Genomic DNA, 21008 nt, shown 5'->3' with positions numbered 1-21008 from the left:
AGTTTGAATATTTGCTTTCTCTTGAGTACATCTACACTTAAGTCTGTGAACGCTAATGTTAGAGTGGCCTGATAAATAAACCCCATTTGCCCCACTTGCATTTCATATTATCCTAAACACAACAATGGAAATTTATGCAAATAAATGGCTGATGTTTTGGCTACAGAGCCCCAAAATACCTATTGGTTATATTGCATTGAATAATTATTTGGCTTGTAAGATATATTCAATTCAGTTTTATTTATATAGCACCAATTCACAACAGAAGTTATCTCATTGCACTTTTCCTATAGAGTAAGTCTAGACCGTAATCTTTATAATATTATGTACAGAGACCCAACAAATCCCACCTTGAGCAAGCACTTGGCGACAGTGGCAAGGAAAAACTTCCTTTTAACAGGCAGAAACCTTGGACAGAACCAGACTCAGTGGTGGGCAGCCATCCACCGCTGCCATAGGGGGTGGGGGAGGGGAAGCACAATGCAATTTCCACATAGAATTTTAAAATAGCAATAATGTAATGGTAGTGGTGATATTAATATTAATAAAGTAATAATAATAGGAATGATAGTCATAGGAATAATAATGACAATAATAGTAACAAAGCCAACAACAACAACTATAGTAGCAGTTGTCGGGCAGGAACATGGGGGCAGCAGGTGGCCCACAACCACAGATCCAGACTCTGCAGGCAAAAATACCTGGAGGCAAAAATACCTGCTGAAAGACAGAAGGAGAGAGGAGAGAAACGAGAAAGCACAAAACTACATATATTGGTTTGGAAGAGTCTGCAATCTTGTCTGGATTTGTAACATTCTTTAGATACAACTGAGGTTTCTATGGTGGACATACAGTACTCGGTAAAAACATTCTGAACTAAACTGCCACTAGCATCGAGTGTCGTCACAGAGAGAAGACGGTAATCCTTCCACAAAATGTATATCACTTTTAACAAGTCATTATATAAAGGCTACAAACACGAGTAAATATTGTATCTTTTCAGAAATCAGTCTCTCAGCATTCTCATTCATGGTATTCACAAAAAATGTTTTACCACTATTCGATAGACCAGCCATAACCAAGCTAAATGGGTACTGGAGCCTGGTATCAAAAAGTTCAATATCCATAAGGCAGTGTTTTGAAATCAGGAAAAAGTCTGCATTTGTTGTACATCACCTGCAGATGGTTTTGCAATGTGGTGTTTTTCAGCTGAAGCTTCTTTTTATCATGCTTAATGGTATCTACTTCTGATGTTATTGTATCACTCATAGGTTGATTATTCACAAAGCCGTTTACCAGTTTTACCAAGGTATCCTTTATATCAACTGCAGCATTTTTTGCATTCAGAGTTACACCCTTGCATTTAATAGCGGTCTTGTTCTCACATGTGTGGTATGCATAGCATTTAGGACCTGCAGATACATATTCTGTAAAAAAGTCCACTTGTTGTGTCCCACAAAGTTCTCCATCATTTATCTCATCTGTCAAATCACTTAGATACGGACCAAGAGGAGGAACCCAATCACCATCACGCAGCAAAAATATAACAGTCTGTGTCACAGTACAACACTCGGTCACCTGACTTCTCCAGAAGCAAACATTGACATCTTAAGCCCCACAAGCCTGTGCATTTTTGTGATGTCATTGTACCATGGCAACATCATCAGAGATGAAGCAAAACTGTCTTACATAATAATCATCACTAAACATCAATTTTGTGAATTTTTCAGGGTCTGATACCAATTTACTCGACGGTAGATCAGTCTTTAAATTGAATCTACCCCACAAGCTGTTTAGGATTAGCTTGTTGCAGCTTCTGGCTGCTTTGTTGACACTTGTGTTTTCGGGATCCAGCCTTACACCTTCTCTAGAGTAGTAATTCTCAATGTATTCACACTGAGCTTTCTCACCAGTCACATGGCTTGGGTAGCCTGAAGCCTCCTGCTTACACTTTTGGCATTTCCCGTGAGAAATGCCAAACCTCATCTATCTGTGCTGTCTGATATCCTTTTTCAAGGATTGAAAGGATTTTGTAGCTCAAATGAAACCCAAACACCTGATAGTGACCTTTCTTCACTGCTGTGTTGACAATCACTAGTCTGATTTAAGCTCTCTGCACAAGTCCTGCAAAGTTGAAACATGAGTTTAACATTACATCTGTATGGTAGAACAGGGTGATACAGTCCTCTAGGAGGTAGTACAGTACATTTGACAAACCCAAAGTAGTTGTCAATTGAATCAAAATCTTTGAATATGATTTGGGGATGACATACAGGGTATGGTTTGCAAGACTGTACTGTGGGATAGAGAGATGTAAAATAGTATCATATTTTTTCATTACCCTGTTTTATGATACAGCTTGACTGCATTTGTAAGTCCCCCAAACAGGGCATTTCGAGGGTTAAGACGCGTTGGTGCTGTTACGGACAGAAGGGCAGGAGACACTGAGATGGAGACAGATGTTGTTTATTGAACACAGCAATGAGTATTAGAAGGCAAGGAGGAGAAGTGGTGGAGCCGACTGGAGAACCGAGTGGTATACCGCTACTGTCCTTGTGGATTGGGGCTGGAGATTGAGAACCGGAGCAATGTATTCGGGAGACAGGAAGGCACATGATGGGTCAAGGATCGCTGGAGTAGAAGTACAGGCTGGCGTAGGAACGGGAAGGAGACCAATAGGCATTGATATCGATGTGGAAGAGTCCTTTTCATTAACGAGACTGGACAACTGGCTGAGGTGAGTAGGGTGCTCTTATACTGGTGGTGATGAGGTGCTGATGGGGAGCAGGTGTGTGATTAGAACTCTGGTGAGGGAAGTGCGTTGTGACTGGGTGATTGTGGAGCCTGGCGTGTCCGTGACAGGTGCCTTGTAGCTTTCCATAAATTGCTGCACATCCGTGTTTGTTTTTTCTGTCTTTCCCAGTCACACTCCCACATGATCTCTACATGAAGACCGTAGTCTCTTTTTAGGGATGAGATTTTTTCATTGAACAGTCTGTCTAACACACCGTATGTGATCTTATTAACAGGGTTCTCGTGGCCATGGTTATGACACCTCTCACAACCATGGAAAACATACCCTGCAAATTCATGTAGGCAGTGTGCGTACTTGGGTCATAGCCATCTGTGAAAAAGGACCCTATGACTGCTCACCATGGTTGAGCGCATGAAAAATTGTGTGCTAGAAACTCAAGCCACTGTATAGAATTTGTGAGGGAAATATCCTTTTTCTACATCATCAAACCCTAGAGCTGCAGGGGTTAAATACATAGGGAGAAAGCTAAAGGAATCAGTCCACCTGCTTGTGTGATTGATCATACATTATAAGGACCCTACTGCCTCTCATGGTTAGGTTAGGTACAATACCCTGCTTTGTAAAGTAGTTCAACGTGATGTAACTGTCAAATCCTGAGGCATTGTGTTCAATGAATGAATGGTTGTTGTATTTCATGCATCTGAATTGTTTGACAAAGAGTTTCACACAATCTACACCTGTGGCACACCACCTTTCACCTTTGAATGTGATAGCACAGACAAAGTTGGGTTCATGGTACCATCATGGTATAGGCTATATGTAGCTTTTGTGTTCAGTGTCACTAACCAGAACTTCTCCACAGTGCTGACACTTCCCCTCTGAGGTATGAGGTATAGCCTATAACATTTTTCACAGAATTTTACATGGTGTATGTTGGAGAGCATTGTTTGTGCATCTCATAACAGTGCTGAGATCGACATATATGCTTGTAGTCTGTACATTTTACAGATTTGCCTGGACGGCTGTTGCAGTCTGACAGACATATATTGCAGTAGTATGCACACCTATGCAATAGAACCGTACTGTATGGCAAGTACTTACACATATAAAGTGATGCAAAAAAATCTTGTCTTATTTGTAATACTACAATAATGGTCGTCATGTAGATACAACCAGATCGTTGTGTGATGAGAGGTGTCATTGGTCTGAAATAACTCTCAAATTTGGAAACATCAAAAAATCCAACCTTGTGGTCATGATCATATCCTAAATCTTGGTGTAGTTTCTGCGAAAAAGCCAATTTGTCCTTTTCTGAAGATGCAGGGATAGGGAAATGAGTGAGGCACAATGAGAAATACAGATTGTCTGTATTGTCTGGCACGTAGAGTTCTGCTTTAGTTATCTTTTTCCCTTTCCGCGGGCACGTAGTGTTCGTGGATGACGTACGTAGTGTCAAACTTGCTAGCCGGTGAACTTAGTTCCTCCAACAAATAACTTTCACTCTGCCATCTAACCAATAAGACAAACCAATAAAATAAATGTAAACAAAATGTCTGAGAGGCAGATAGATGAGTGAAACTATTCTCTTTTCTCTTTTTTTAAATAAACAGAAAACAATACTGAAAATAAAATAAATGTATGTAACATTTTCTCTACTTGGTTACATTAACAAAAATTCAACCTGGGTCACTAATAATAGGTATCCAGATGCACAAATATAATTTTATTTTCTCTGTAGGCTACGTTATTAAGGTCTAATGACCTTTTAGTTTGATTCCTGGAGGGAGGACGAAGAACGATTAGGTTATATGATGTTGATGGTTGTATGTGGCTTCAGTCTATTACTGCTGCAAAAATGGAAATACTGTATTGTGCTGTCAAATCTTACAGTAGGCTACTGTTAATGTTTGTTCTTGCTTTTGGCTCCAAAGCGCTAAGAAATTTACAGTAATTAGGAAGAACAGTACTTTACTGTTAGAATTTGGCTTAATTTTTTTTACAGCAATTTACAACAATAAATATATCAAATTATAAAGCATTTTATAATGACTTATAAGGTCAAGTATCATAATACTTCATAATTGCTGGTCACTCACTGACATTTTTTGGCAAGGATCATAGTGTATTGTAATTTTCATAGTTGTAATACATTATAGCCTTGTATAATGCATTATAATCACTGTTATAATGCATTATAATGTGATTATAGTGCATTATAAAATGATTATAATGTATTACAACTATGTTTTTTTGGGAAAACATTACATTCGTGAAATGTAAATGTCCCTCATTCAGTTGTTCATCATCAAAAAGTTATGTCAAATTGGAATACTCAATTTCTGTTATGATCAGTGGTGGACGAAGTATTCAGATCGTTTATTTAAGTAAAAGTACTAACACCGCACTGTAAAAATCGTACCTAAGTGAAAGTATGTAAGTATAGCCAGGGAAATGTACTTAAAGTATTAATAGTAAAAGTACTCAATGCAGAAAAATGTCCCCTGTGACTGTTATACTGTTATATATTACATCCTATATATTACATCCTTAGATTATTATTACTCATGCATTAATGTAAAAGCAGAATTTTACTATTGTAGTTGGTTGAGGTGGAGCTCATTTTGACAAATTTTTTATCGGACTGCAACTAATGATCATTTTAATTATGGATTCATCTGCTGATTATTTTCTCCATTAATCTATTGATTGTTTGGTTTGTACAAATTCTGAAAATAGTGAGAAATGCCGTCACAATGACCCAGAACCCAAAGTGAATGCTTATTTTGTCCAACCAACAGTCTAAACCTCAAAATTATTAACAATACATTAAAATATTTAAATTAATTAAAAGAAAAAGCAGAAAATCTTCACATTTGTGAAGCTGGAACCATGAAATGTTTTTACATGAAAAATCTGCGATGAAAATACTTGCCAATTGATTTTCTGTCAATCAACTAATTGATTAATCGTCTAATCGGTTCAGCTGTACTTGTATAAACTGTTGGGTAGTTTAATTTATAACAAAACATATTTTATAAACTCTAAAAATGTTTGTGTGTAAAATCTTCATTTGTAAAGTAGTAGTGAAGTAAAAAGTACTGTAATATTTATAAAGTACTGTAATATTTCCCTCCGAGATGTAGTGGAGTAGAAGTAGAAAGTAGCATTAAAAGAAAATACTCAAGGACAGTACAGTACCACCCCAGAAAGAACAATATTTTATTTAGGCCTATGTAATTGTTAAGCTGGAACTTGAAATACTGAACCCAGACGCAGAACACGGAGACAGAAAGCTAGTGACACAATACTTAAGCAAGTCTTAAGGTGTGCCAGAGTCTCTTGAGTTGGGGAGAGCCAGGGGTTGAGCTGTTAGCCAGGGAAGGTGGTGGAGTGAGCGGAGAAGCCAGGCAGAGCAAATCCAGAGATCCAGGGAGTGAGTCCAGGTCCAGGGCTTGCAGGAGTGGGAATGAAGCAGAAGTAAGGTCCAGGCAGGAAGTAACTGGAGGCACAAGAAACAAGGGTTAGCATAAAGCTCAGATAAGGCAACAGAGAACAAAAGGCTAGAACGAGACTAACTGGGTAGCTGAGTCTACGATCTGGCAGCGTGGTGGAGTTGAAGCCCAGAATTTGAAGCAGAGTAGATTGGAGATGATTGGCCACCTTCCAGCCAACACCCACACACCCGATACCACTCAAGCACAGACATACAGCACACAGTTTTTACACTTTGTCCTGGACTGAGGCGGTTTGTGGTGGTTTATATGTGTAAGTTAGACTCTGTAGGGGCTGGACCTCAACATCGCGTAGCTCTCTCAAACTACTACACAATTCTGTCTGATGAGGCTCCTGTCCACCCAGCAGATGCCTCTATGGTCCATCCTACCATCTGACCTGGACTCTTCTTTGGCTACAGCCGGTGCTCTCTCCACCTGTCGCTGGCATTGATCAGATGGCTGATCCAGCCAAACAGTCGACGGGGTAGCTCCCCTTCCTCCTGTCACAGGATGCTGAGGGAGGCCGTGATCAGTCGGCCTGGATGTCTCCCTCGCCTGGAGCCAGCAGAGGCCCATTCTCCCAAGACGGACCCCATCCCCTCACCTCAACACTCCGCTGTCCAGTCTACCCTTCCACAGTTGGTGAGGTCGCTGCATTCTGTGGTCACTGAACATGCGCTGTTTTGTCCTACCAGCACTCAGTCGCCATCCCTTCATCTGCTCTTCTCCCCTACTACACTGATAGTTGACAATTCCATAATCAGGAGTTTCTTCAACGCAGCCTCAAACGGTCTCCCTGGTGCCATCTTTTGAGATTGATTTTCTCTCTTTTAAGAGAGATGGAATTCACCCAAACAAACTAGGCTCACAAATGCTAGCCAGAAACATACAGCATGCAGTGCAGTCCGTGACTGACTGTTTACACTCCACACACACACCCTGGAATCTCCCTCTCCTTCTCTGGTTTCATCTCGGGCCACTGTTTCCAGCGCTAGCCCCCTTACTGTCCTCCCTTGGTATTAACACCTTCACCAGTTCATCTCCCTAACAGTTGTCACAGATAGGGCTTCCCGTCCACATTGCACTTTTAAAAGGGTTAACAACAATCTTATTTACATAAAATGCACCGCTGTCCCATCACCAGTCGCTATGTGTAAGCTGGACCTCTTAAATGTAGGGTCACTGTGCAATAAACTGGATGAACTTCAGCTACTTGTGAGGAAAAACAGAGACTTTCATCTTCCGTTTTGTGCTTCACGGAGACGTGGCTGTGTGGATCGATACCAGGACCAGGACTGCACTGCAGCTGGCAGGCTTCCAAGTCTTCAGAGCAGATCGCGAAACTGCACTTTCTGGCAAAACGAAAGGTGGAGGAACCTGTTTTTACATCAACAGTGGTTGGTGTAACGATGTGACAGCATTGTTCTCCTGATCTGGAATATTTATTCATAAACTGTAAACCCTTCTACTCCCCCTGTGAGTTCATTTCATTCATTATGGTCTGTGTTTACATTCCCCCGCAGGCCAATGTGCAGGACGCACAGCGCATGCCCCATACACCAGCCTCAGCCCACCAGCACAATCTCCCCCACCCCAGCAGGGGCCTGGGCCTCTCCACAACTGCCCACCCCAGAGGCTCCCCCTCCCCTAGTGTTAACAGACTGTTTAGGAGGCAGAACCACCGCAAAGCAGCTGGACCAGACTCTGTCTCTTCATCAGCTTTCTCCAGTTTTCACACCTCACTGGAGACATGCCATGTGCCAGCCTGCTTCAAATCCTCCGCCATCATCCCCATCCCCAAAAAACCAAGGACCACTGGACTGAATGACTACAGACCCGTAGCCCTGACCTCTGTGGTAATGAAGTCTTTTGAGCGCGTTTTGTTGTCCCGCCTCAAAGCCATCACAGACCCACTCCTGGACCCCCTGAAGTTTGCCTACGGAGCCAACAGGTCTGTAGACCATGCTGTAAACATGACCCTTCACTTCATCCTCCAGCACCTGGACTCCTCAGGATCCTGTTTGTGGATTTCAGCTCTGCCTTCAACACCATCATCCCAGCTCTGCTACAGAACAAGCTCTCCCAGCTGAGTGTGCCTGACTTCACCTGCAGGTGGATCACAGACTTCGTGTCCAACAGGGGGCAGCATGTGAGGCTGGGGAAACATATCTCTGACTCCCGGACCATCAGCACCGGTTCCCCCCAAGGCTGCGTTCTTTCCCCTCCACTCTTCTTCCTGTACACCAATAGCTGCACCTCTAGTCACCAGTCCGTCAAGTTCCTGAAGTTTTCAGAAAGAGCCCAGCCCCACCCTGTGTGACTCCCCAGTTGACACTGTGGAGTCCTTCCACTTCCTGGGCACCATCATCACCCAGGACCTCAAGTGGGAGCTGAACATCAGCCATCACCAAGAAAGCCCAGCAGAGGATGTACTTCCTGCGGCAGCTGAAGAAATTCAACCTGACAAAGACAATGATGGTGCACTTCTACACCACCATTATTGAGTCCATCCTCAACTCCTCCATCACTATCTGGTACGCTGTTGCCAAGGGCAGACTGCAGCGTATCATTCGCTGAGAAGGTGAGTGGCTACAATCTACCTTCTCTCCACGACCTGTATGCCTCCAGGACCCTGAGGCAAACAGGAAAGATACAAACTGTTTCATACACTCCCCTGCAGGACTCTGCGGTCCATCTGGACCAAAACGTCACGCCACAGACACAGTTTCTTTCCGTCTGCAGCCGGCCTCATCAACAAGTTCCGGGACCACCACTGACAATGACTCATTATAACCCCCCCCCAAATTTTTCACTTCAATTCCATTTTATTTATATAGCGCAAATTCTCAACAGAAGTTATCTCATTGCACTTTTCCTATAGAGCAGGTCTAGACTTTACTCTTTATAATATTATTTACAGAGACCCAACAAATTCCATCATGAGCAAGGACTTGTCAACAGTGGCAAGGAAAAACTTCCTTTAAGAGGCAGAAACCTTGGGCAGAACCAGACTCAGGGTGGCCGGCCATCCAGTTTTGCACATTCATTTGTAAATACATTACACATTTCACATACTGTAATTTAAATAACATGTTGTCATATTGTACATATTCTTTATTATTATTTTCTTTAATATCTTTTTGTCAGTTTTATAGTTACGATTCTTGACCTGCAGTAGTTGCTTTATGTTTCTTTATAATTCTTTAGATTTCTACTGTGTTTATTGTCAGGCATCAAAATACCAAAGAAAATTCCTCGTATGTGTAAACCTACTTGGCTCTAAAGCTGATTCTGATTCTGATGTGAGGTCACTCTCAAAAAAGACTTTTATTCTAAATGAGTTTCAATTCAATTCAATTCAATTTTATTTATATAGCCCCAATTCATAACAGAAGTTATCTCATTGCGCTTTTCCTATAGAGCAGGTCTAGACCGTACTCTTTATAATGTTAATTACAGAGACCCAACAAATCCCACCATGAGCAAGCATTTGGCGACAGTGGCAAGAAAAAACTTCCTTTTAACAGGCAGAAACCTTGGACAGAACCAGACTCAATGGTGGGCGGACATCCGCCGCTGCTGAGTTTATCTCCTCCCCTCCTAGATTTCCTGCTCCTCACTGAAACTTGGTTGGAGTCTGGTGAATATACAGTAGCCAGCTTTTAGAATTATGTCCCCCAGATTATGATTTTTAGCTCACCCAGGCTTAGTGGTCGTGGAGGAGGTATCGCAGTAATTTTTTAAAAATGCCACAGGTGCACTTCCATTGGTACTAATGTTTTCACCAGTTTTGAGGTTTTTATCTTTAAAAATCTTTCACAGGTACAACTGTGTATCAAACTGTGTGTCAAAGCTTCAAGAGCGAAATATTTTGCCACCATCATCTCCAGAAACTCCCACAGTCCCAAAGCTCTGTTCCACACAGTAAATTCAGTTCTCAACCCTGTTACTGCTACCTGTGCTGTGCCGACTACAGCCATTTGAAAAACAATGATCGCATACAATACTTCTCCACCCACCTATGATCCCTCTCTGTTGTCTGCCTGCTCTGCCATCCTTAATGACTTTCAGCCTGTGTCTCTGCCCATATTTATGACAAAATCTCTCACACAAAGTCCACCACCTGCCCCCTGGACATTGTTCATACATACTTTTTAAAGGAAGTATTGGACACTGTAGGTCCCACAATTTCCCTTACTATAAATAGCAGTCTTGCAAATGGAACTATCCCATCTTGTTTTAAACATCCAGTAGTCCAACCTCTTATTAAAAAGCCTAACCTCGTCAAATATGAATTTAACAATTTCCATCCCATCTCCAAGCTCCCATTCCTGTCCAAAGTACTGGAGAAAATGGTCTACACACAGCGACTGTCTCATTTAGACAATAATAACATCATGGAGAAATTCCAATAAGGCTTAAAGGCTCATCACAGCACAGAATCTGCCCTTCTTAAAGTCTCAAATGACCTACTTTTGTCTTTAAATGCATCATTTACACTCTTTTAGATCTCAGTGCGGCTTTTGATACGGTTGATCATTATATATTATTAAACCATCTTAAGGACCAGGTTAGCATCCAGGGCACTGCCCTTAAGTGGTTTGCCTCCTACTTAACCAACAGGACTTTTGGCAGCCTCTCCTCCTCTACTGCCCCTATCACTTGTGGAGTACCTCAATGTTCCATTTTAAGTTCTATTTTATTTGCTCTGTTCATGCTCCCTTTACGCTCCATCTTCCGCAAGCACAATGTCTCTTTTCACTCCTATGCGGATGACACGCAAATATACCTTCCATTGAATCCGGGGGATTCCAACTCCATCACATCCGATCTTAACTGTCTCCAGGATGTGAAATGCTGAATGGCAAAAATGCCTTCAGTTAAATGATAACAAGACAGAACTGAGAACTGTTTTTGGTCCCCCAACACCACAAGGAGTATAGCTAGCCACCTAGGGCCACTGACATCAAATCTTCATGCCCATGCCAGTAATCTTGGTGTTATCTTTGACTCTATACTGAAATTTGACAAACAGATCAACTCTGTGGTGAAAGGTTGCTACTTTCAGCTAAGCAACATTGCCAAACTTAAGTCCATCCTCTCTGTCAACAATATGAAGACTGTTACCACTGCATTAATCTCCTCAAGGTTGCTGCAACTCACTGTACCTGTGTTTTGGCCAGTCCTCTTTGTCTTGCCTGCAGTTGTGCAGAACGCTGCAGTAAGACTTCTAACTGGTACCCGAAAAAGAGACAGCATTACACTGGTACTAGCATCGCTGCACTGTCTACCTGTCAAATAAAGGATTGATTTTAAGGTTCTTTTATTTGTTTTTAAAGTCATACATGGGCTGGCACCCCTGTACATTTCAGAACTTCTCTGCCCCTTCTCCAACTCTAGGCCTCTTAGATCTTCACAACAAATGTTTTAAACTGTTCCACAATCAAGGCTGGCGGGTAAGGGAGCTTGTGCCTTTGCAGTGGCAGTTCCAAAGCTTTGGAATAGCCTTCTGCAAGTATGTTTATAATGCATTATAATGCATCATAGACATGGGCTTCATAGAAAGTGTTACTGAGAATTTTTGTTGCAGAGGGACCTGCACACAGACCTCTCCAAAATCACAAAACACCTTTCATGTTTGTTGAGTTGAGACTTTCACATTGCTCTACAAGTTTCTTCTTCTACAGATTGAAATGTCCATCAAACAAAAACTTTTGATGTGATTAATGCAGAGCCTGTAGTAGGCTAGATTTTTGAGTCTTACCAATAATGTTGTTCATGTTAATGCCATAGATGGATTACTGAAAGGGTTAACTGGGCACAGGCTCAGGGGCCCCTGGGTCAGAGCTTTTGTTTGAAGTGACTGTTAACATTTCTTGTTGTAAGGCCACAGAGCTCATTTAAACAAGAGATGTCCTGATCACATTTTTGCTCAGGAGCCAAATTCAATCCTGTTTTGGTTTTTGGCAATGCTTTATTTTATGGGGTCCATAATCTCCAAATAATTTCCTTATCATTTCCAAGACATTTTACATTTAAACGAATCAAATGAAATATGTAAATTGGCAATAATTAGAGAAACTACTGACAGTGTTCAGTTACTTTATTTCCAGTTAATTAATTCAAATTAAGTGCTAGTTTAACCTAGAGAGCATTATACTTCTTATGTAAATTTTGAAAAAACTGGATTCAATTAAATTTTATTTATATAGCGCCAATTCATAACAGAAGTTATCTCATTGCACTTTTCCTATAGAGCAGGTCTAGACTGTACTCTTTATAATATTATTTACAGAGACCCAACAGTTCCTACAATGAGCAAGTACTTAGCAACAGTAACAAGGAAAAAGTCTTAACGTACTTATTCGGGCAGCCTGATAATAAGGAATTGAAATATTTCAACCTAGAAGTAACAAATACATGGACTAGGTTTCTCTGCATCATTTTGAGACAGGATGTGCCAATTTTTTGCAATGTTAAAGCTAAAGTTACTAAGTAAGTAAGTTTATTTCGAGTGTAAAAGCACTCAGTACACTTTACAAAAAAAACAATTAGAAAGACAGAATATAATAACAATATAAAATATATAAAACAAAAATACAAAGATTACACTGATCTGTTTACTGATTTTGTTGTTTGTGGGTGATGAAGACCTTTAAACATTGCTGCCAAAGGCCAAAAAGTAACTAATGCAGTTTTTAGTAATTTAAATGTCACTACACTAGTTACTGTACTTGTACTTCAGTTAAGGCATAGAAAAGTAACAGTATATGAGTGTTTTTTTCCACCCTTCTGTGCACAAGAACTAGTCTTGTATTTTTTGTCTCTCTTTCTCTCTCTGTCCTTATCAAGAGAGGAGAGATTATGTTTGCAGCCAGGTAAGATGTGGTTTACTTCTTGACTTTCACAGGGAGCACAGTGCCTTACATTCTGTCCTTCGCTCTCCTCATTTGTGTATCTGTTGCACTCTCTATACACCCCCCTGACCCATGTCACATCCATGCTGTCTACATTACCAACACACCCTCATCTGTACAGTATATCTCCACCATCTCTACCTGCTCCATCCTGTCTTTACATGTCTGTACTCCCTGCTGAATGACTGACAGTCTCCCTCTGCCACCACAGATAGTCCTCGAGAGCGACATCAACCATGATGGTTTGCTGGATTTCCAGGAGTTCTCCCAGTACCTCTGGGTGCATGAGAAGAGGCTGTGGCTCATGTTCCACAGTCTTGACCACAACAACGATGGTGTGGGCACGCTAAACACCCACAAACACACACATACATTCTCTGTCACTTCTGCTACTTGTTTTCCAGTGATGCACATAATCTAAATCATAATCATAATCTGTCTCTATGTTAATTGAACAAACAGACTGCTGTTTACAAAGGTGTTCTGTTTTGTAGGTCAAATTGATGTGGGGGAGATCCAGCACTCACTGCACAAGCTTGGTGTGAAGGTCACCGTGGAGCAGGCCTCCAGAATACTGCAGAGGTACAGTGTGTGCGTGCGTGCGTGCGTGCGTGCGTGCGTGCGTGCGTGCGTGCGTGCATGCGTGCGTGCGTGCGGGCATGTGTGTGTGTTTGTGTGTCAGTGTGTGTGAGAGAGAGAGAGAAAGAGAAAGCTCAAAAAACAATTAACTTTTCCTGATTTTATGATAATTGCTTATAAATATGGTTTTGAACGATGACATGTTTCAGAAGTCCATTGCAGAAAATATTACTGCTGTTTGGGGTCTCAGAGACTCCGGCTATAAAACGTGATTAAATATATATGGATTTTCATCTGCCCTATATTTGCGATTGGTGCTGACAAGACTTTTTACACAGCACTAACCCCTACCTCCCAGATCCCAAATTACTCTATTTTATTGTTTTTAGAGTTTTATAGCAGTTTGTAGAGACAATGTCTCTAACAGGGAGTTTGACCTCTCTGGAGTCTGACCCCAAACGTAATAATACGTAAGTAATGTCACTCCGTAGGAGTGTAACAAACTGTACATTTCTTTGTCGTTTTGGCAAAGGAAAGGAAACTATCTTTCTTCATGCATAGCTCATATAACATATAAAATATGAAATATTTCCTTATTTTGTGTCATAAGAATGCTTTATGGTAATTTCTTAAGGCCGTACATACCCATTGCTCACCTGCACAGGAGTTTTCACTTGTTTGCCTGATTAGACCTCGTCTGTCGACTGTGTGGGCATGTACAGACTGTGCTTGATTGACATCGTCTGACCCTCTGATTATGTAAGGGTCTTTAATAGGAGAAGCATCAAAAAACTACATTTGTAAGCCCGTTCCTTTCTTATGATGTTGGACACAGAACGGAAGTCAGACAAATAAATAGACCTTGAACATTAGGGTAACAAGGATGGACCTAAGTCTGCATTGCAGGCTCAGTACCCCCATGCTGGTTTAAACTGATGATGATTTTTATTCCACAACAAAAGACTAGGGCCTCTGGTTTGACAAAGGTAATGTGGACACCCTATGGAGCTGTTGGAGGGATGAGTGTTCAAAGTTCCATGTCATGGAAAAAGTGAAATTCTGTCACTAAAATCCTTAAGAACCATGAATGAATATCAAAGGTTCAAGGTTTTATTGTCATTATAAAATACAGGACTGCATTGTGAAATAATAAATAATATTCTAAAGAGTACGGTCTAGACCTGCTCTATCAGAATAGTGCAATGAGATAACTTAACATAACATAAACTGTTATGAATTGGCGCTATATAAATAAAATGTAACTAAATAATAAATAAATAAAATTGAATTGAATTGAAATGTAGTTGTTGCCCCCCTCGATTCTTCAAACACAATAATATTTATAAATAGGACAAATATATAACAGAAAATAGAAAATAGATAATAAACTAGAACAAGATAGAATAAGACACTTCAATAGTAGTAGCACTGACAGAAGACACAATACACTATTTTACAAAGGAAAATATATAGTTATACACATGTATACTGTATGTATATATATAAGATGTATTGCAAAAAATTGAGGGAGGTAGTAAAATAAAGTTTTCTAGCCTTGTAGTACCTGGTATTCAGATTACACTGTCGGGTTAACAGCTTTCTGTTTATTTGTGTGAAAGATTAAGTATTTCCGTTGTTTAAAGAGGGATGCTAGAAACCCTAGCATAACCCAAAGTTATCTGCTGGTGGCCTCTTATAGTATGTGTTCTAATTTTCTGGTGTAACTCTCTCTCCCAGTATGGACAAGGATGGCACTATGACCATTGACTGGTTTGAATGGCGTGATCACTTCTTGTTCAACCCTTTCCACAACATGGAGGAGATCGTCCACTACTGGAAACACTCCCATGTGAGTCACCAGGTTCCAGTGATAGTAATGTTCCAGTTAATAATGATGACAGTGATAACATCCTGACAGTATTTACATTCTTTATGCTTCTGAGAACAGGAGAAGGACACATGTAGCATAACAAAACAAAACAGGATAGGCCTGTGACAGATGAGACAGAACACACAAGAGTGGTTAAACAATACATAGTAATAACTAGTCAGTGTGTTCATCCATAACTTTATTGTATTGGAGCTATCTAGCAGAGTTTCAGGAGCAGGACCACACCTAATCATGCCACTTCCGACAGTTCCATAAATATCTACCTAACCCATCTTTTGAACCGAGACCGAACCAGGAGCAGGACACTTCTCCACCGCATCCATACCTGAGACCTATGAAGCCAGGACAGTGAAATAAAGTAAAATTTGGCATTGAAAAAAAAATGGAACTGAAAAAGGAAACATTGGCATTGAAACATTTGTACTGGGAAAAGTTGTATTGGGAAAATACTGTATAAAATGTGAGAAATGATTGCTGAAATACGAGTTTCAGCCACTCCAAGTACCGGTACCGTAACTGCATGTATAGATGTGCATCAACGGCATCCTTGAACTTGCACCAGGATGTCGGTGCCCAGCTTTCCTCCACAGCCAGCCAGTCAGCTTCACCCTGTCTACAGCTAATCCTCCCATTCGCCATCCTAACACTCATCTCTTATCCTTCTCCTGTTCCCGCTAAGCTACGTTAACAGATCATAGATGGTAATTACATAGATCTTGTTCTTCTCATCATGCCTTCCCTTCACCAACCATCCACTGACAGACTTCTTGAAGGTCAAGAAGGGCTCCTTTACCCGGAAGGGAGGAAACTCACCCATACCAGAGAGCTTTCTTCCACCGAGTTTGCCTATGCTTTCTTCTCTTCAGGGACGTACTATGTTCCCAATTTCCCACCAGCTGGCAGGAAATGGATGACTACATTATCCTAAATCTGGCCCTCCGTTTTGGAGGAAATGGTTTCTGTCAGTACCACATCCACTTTGCCTCTGAAGCCGCTGCCCGTCTCCAACATTTCAAGGAGAACACTCACTGGGGCACACTCGACAATAAGATCTACTGTCATACCTTCGCTGCCCGTGCAGCCCTACCATGCTCCAAGCCACACCAAGCCCAAACAAGAACTTCGACTTTCTCTCACCCATCGTTAGCGGCCCCACCAGAACCCATACCTCCAAGGCATGCATCATAAACTGTAACTTCAAAAAGGCGGGATGTCGGTTTTGGGGGTTCCTACAATGGAAGATGGTTTGCAGCAGAATGGCCCACAGAGCTTGCAAGTGAAAGCCAGGTCGCTTCCTCTGATGTCTTTGAAATCTACCCCATAGTAGCTGCAGCCATTCTGTGGGGCCACAAATGGTCCCGCAAGTCCATCCTCATTTACTCTGACAACCTCATAATCAACAAAGGTCTCTCTAACACCCCATCCATCATGCCGTTCGTGCGCCACTTAACCTGGAACTCCATTACTCACATTCTTTGCGCAGCTCATGTTCCTGGTCATTCCAATGTCATCGCTGACTCTTTCTCTCGTTTCTATTTCCAGAAGGTCAGAAGCTTGGCCCCCCCATGCAGATACACATCCAACACCGGTTCCTCCATATTCACCACTGATGTTCAACATGTAAATCCTGCCCTTATACCCCTGATTGTCGACTCCCAGAACTCCATCATAAACAGCATACCATCCTCAACCCTCTCGTCTTACTGGTCAATTTGGAAGAGTTTCCCGCCACTTTCGCTACCAGTACAACAGAACCTTCCTGTCGTTCACCTTGTCCTGTTTCGTTACTTATGCCCATACCGTGATGGCTATCAAAAGGCACACCAGCAAAGTTTACCATAGCTGTATCAGCTTCTCATCCAAACTCTTAACCGGCAGCCCCTGCCTGGCCTCTAACCATCCTCAGATAACCTTACTTCTCAGAGGACTCAAGAGCCAGTTAAGATTCTCACCGCCTTGGTCTTACAACCGATTTGCTGTCAGTCTGCCACACCATCTGCTCCGGATACAACATCCCTCATGTTGCTCGAACCTTAGAAACCATGTTCTTGCTTGCTTTCTTTGGTTTCCTCAGTTGATCCAAATTCACTGCCTCTACCCCACTTCGACCCATTCTGTCACACCTCGTTTCACACTTCACATTCACTCAGGCAACACCATGGTATTCTACCTAAAAACTGGCGGATTCCCCAACGAAGCTTCCCCACAACACAGTAGCAAACCAAAGCGTACAGTGAGCCTCTCTCACAATCTTTTTGTTTAATCAATAAATCATTTAAATGTATCTTATTGATGGTGTGGTCCTTGCTGATGCTTGATTAGTATATATGGTGGTGGTGCAGAAGATGAAGCAAACTGTATATTGAAGTATTTTTCTTCAAAGGAACTTGCATCAATTTCACAATAAAGAGGCATAAGAATAACACCCCTGAAAATAATTCCAGTTTAGTCCAATGTTTTTATAGATGTTTGACATAGGGGAACATCTGACGGTGCCAGATGAGTTCTCAGAGCAGGAGCGGCGTTCAGGTCTGGTGTGGAGGCAGCTGGTTGCTGGAGCGATGGCAGGGGCTGTGTCCCGGACAGGAACTGCTCCTCTGGACCGCCTGAAAGTCTTCCTACAGGTGGGTCATTTCAATGCAACTCCCACTGATACACAAAGTTAAAGATCAGTGATGAAGGGACTTTTTAAGCATTGTAATGTAAACTATATATTATACATTCTGTATAATAGTGTCTCAATAAATGTATCGTAACAGAAAATAGCAATAGGAAAACTTAGACTATGTCCACACTAGATTTGCGTCATGTCCTGCCCCATACTCTTCCTCTGATTGGCTAACCCTAACCCTATTGTTAGGTTACTTGTTGAAAGGCTGGTGGGGAAAAAAAAATAATACACACTAGCCAATTGTATGTTATCCACAACACCATTGTTTGGTTTAGCTAATTGAAATTTGAATCACAAATTTCAAGCTTAGTATCTGTTAGGTAACTGATACTCCAGACATAAGACCCAAGGCTGCATATCATTACAATGAGAATATATATTTATTTTGTTTTAAGTGACTAAACTTGACACTGGTCAGTGTCCATATCTCTACAAACTGACTGATGAGGTGAGTTGATGCCACACCACTCAGGCTAGCAGGAAACGCTATTTAGCATGCCCTTCATTCACAGATTCATCATGGTTTTAATTCCTTCCTTCCTTGAGAAACCGTTAGTAAGATGCCAGATATCAACTGTTAGTGAATATAATGTTGTAGAAACATACACCCATGACTATCTTTCAGAGTCTGCTCACGCTGTCCCTCAATGCATGCACTGATATTCACTTATACTGACTTACAAACAAAGCACATGGTGGGTAGTTCAGGTGGGTGGCATTCCCAGCTAAAACACAGAGCAAGGTTAGCTCTGCCTGTGTTGAAAGCTTGAAATGTCAGCAGCTATTTAGGTAACAGAGAAATGAATGGCATTGATCACTCAGAAACTTCCTACTGATTTATTATGGTCAATTTCTAAAAAGAGCAAATTAAACAATAATTGATTCCTGATGAAAGGTTTCCTCACACTGGCATCTGTAATGGTTGCCTTACCACAGAGGAAAAAGATTGTTTACCCGCACACTGAAATTAGAAGCTCACAAAATGTTATCAATGTTTCTACACACAGTCATCATCAGGCAAACCTGACGCATCAATTAAGATTTTGGGAGCTTGCACATTTCAGTGACAACATCTCCTTTTCCTTTGTATTGTTTTTTTTTGTCCTGCACCTGTACCCAACTGGGGTTGGATGTCTATACTAGCCAACAGTAACATTTCAAATTTAGTACAGATTGTAATAAGATGACTGACCTGGCAGTGTTTGTGTGTCCAGGTACACGGTTCTACGTCTCGGGGGATTAATCTGTGGTCCGGACTGAGAGGCATGGTCCAGGAGGGAGGCGTCTTCTCACTCTGGAGGGGAAATGGCATCAACGTCCTCAAGATTGCCCCTGAATCTGCCATTAAGTTTATGGCCTATGAACAGGTCAGTGCACTCCAATCAATCAATGGCAAAAAGAAAATCTATCTGCTAGCCTGCTAAGTGTTTGCTTAAGTCATCTTGGACCGTCAATAGAAATAATTGTAAATTTAGGGAAAAACCTAATGGTTCCTCTGTCACAGATAAAGTGAATGAATCCTGCATCATTTTCATAGATGTCAATATAATCCAATTATGTGTATACCTTTGCACTTCCTCTCTCTCATGCTGCATCATACTAATATCACTCTTATGTGCCTTCCCTACATCTTCTTCCATGCCTTATGCCTTCCCCTCCTCCTGTTCCTTCCCTTACTCTAGATCAAGTGGCTGATCCGAGGCAGTAAAGAAGGGGGCAGTTTGAGGGTACAAGAGAGGTTCATTGCTGGCTCTCTGGCAGGAGCTACCGCCCAGACCATCATCTATCCCATGGAGGTCAGTTGGAAATATGTGCAATTGCAAGGTTCATATTAAGATAGGGCTTAAAGGCAAATTTCTTGCAACTGTTTCTGGAGCTAAACACAGTTTTTATTGTATTCAGTTTTAAATGAATGTAAATCAAGTTCTGGTGCAGACAAGCTCATCTAAAAGAGCACTGTAAAAAACAAGTGCCTGCTTTCTGAGAAAATACAAGCATCATTTTCATTCTTCAGCTGTAAGACTCATTAACCAAGTCTGGCACCCAAGCACCACTTCTCATTGGAGTAAGGATGTCCTGAGCTGCTTCAAGTTTAGGTTTGAGGCCAATCAGCTCCCCACTTATTGTGCAGGGTTTGTGAATAGCATAGCTTTCTGATTTGGTCATTTTATTTATATAGTGATCTCTTCCCTGAACAAACCCTTAGTGAACCCTATCTTGAGTGTGTGGACATTGACGTCTTACATGGTGAAGCTTTGGTAGCAGAGTGTCCTGAGCTCTGTTCCCCATGAAACAGGAGTAGTTTTCTTTGGATTGAAGCAAGTAACAGCATAGAGCATACAAACCAGACTCTACAAGTGCTGCCACTCTTTGTAAAAGCTTTAGGATTGTTATGCTGCAGAGAAGTGACATGAATAGAACAAAACTAAGCAGACAAGACTTCCCCCATCTCACTTCATCTCACTCTTCAGCACCCATCATAAGAATCAACAATAGAAAAGAAAATGACTGAGGTAAACATAAAAGGGGATTGATAGCAGAAAGTTCTTAATTTACCAGTCGATTTACGTTCCAACCCTCACCAGCTCTAGGTACTGACCAAAAGAATGAGGTCACAGATACAAGGTGCCAAAATGAGTTTTGCAGGACGTCTGGGCTCATCTTTAGGGACAGGGTGAGGAGCCTGGCCATCTGAAAGGAG

The 21008-nt window shown here is 41.5% G+C and overlaps 1 protein-coding gene across 7 annotated transcripts in view; it reads left to right on the top strand.

Moving 5' to 3' along the window:
• LOC122869543 (calcium-binding mitochondrial carrier protein SCaMC-3-like) overlaps window positions 1-21008 on the top strand; it is a 65372-nt gene that overhangs the window by 26170 nt on the left and 18194 nt on the right. For 3 of the 7 annotated variants that reach the window (XM_044182671.1, XM_044182668.1, XM_044182670.1), the window contains exons 2-7: window positions 13378-13501; window positions 13661-13748; window positions 15483-15594; window positions 18102-18260; window positions 19522-19674; window positions 19990-20103. In XM_044182671.1, the coding sequence (XP_044038606.1) occupies window positions 13471-13501; window positions 13661-13748; window positions 15483-15594; window positions 18102-18260; window positions 19522-19674; window positions 19990-20103 (657 nt within the window). In that variant the 5' untranslated portion in view covers window positions 13378-13470. Of the gene's footprint in view, window positions 1-6310; window positions 6892-8356; window positions 8831-13101; window positions 13128-13377; window positions 13502-13660; window positions 13749-15482; window positions 15595-18101; window positions 18261-19521; window positions 19675-19989; window positions 20104-21008 lie in introns of those variants that run through there. The other 4 variants (XM_044182669.1, XM_044182672.1, XM_044182674.1 and 1 more) reach the window with 4 other exon arrangements.

Source organism: Siniperca chuatsi, linkage group LG21 (genome assembly GCF_020085105.1).
Source record: "Siniperca chuatsi isolate FFG_IHB_CAS linkage group LG21, ASM2008510v1, whole genome shotgun sequence".
In the NCBI taxonomy this organism is placed as follows: Eukaryota; Metazoa; Chordata; class Actinopteri; order Centrarchiformes; family Sinipercidae; genus Siniperca; species Siniperca chuatsi.
The sequence above is the reverse complement of the archived record's forward strand: the minus strand, read 5'-3'. Positions and strand labels throughout refer to the sequence as shown.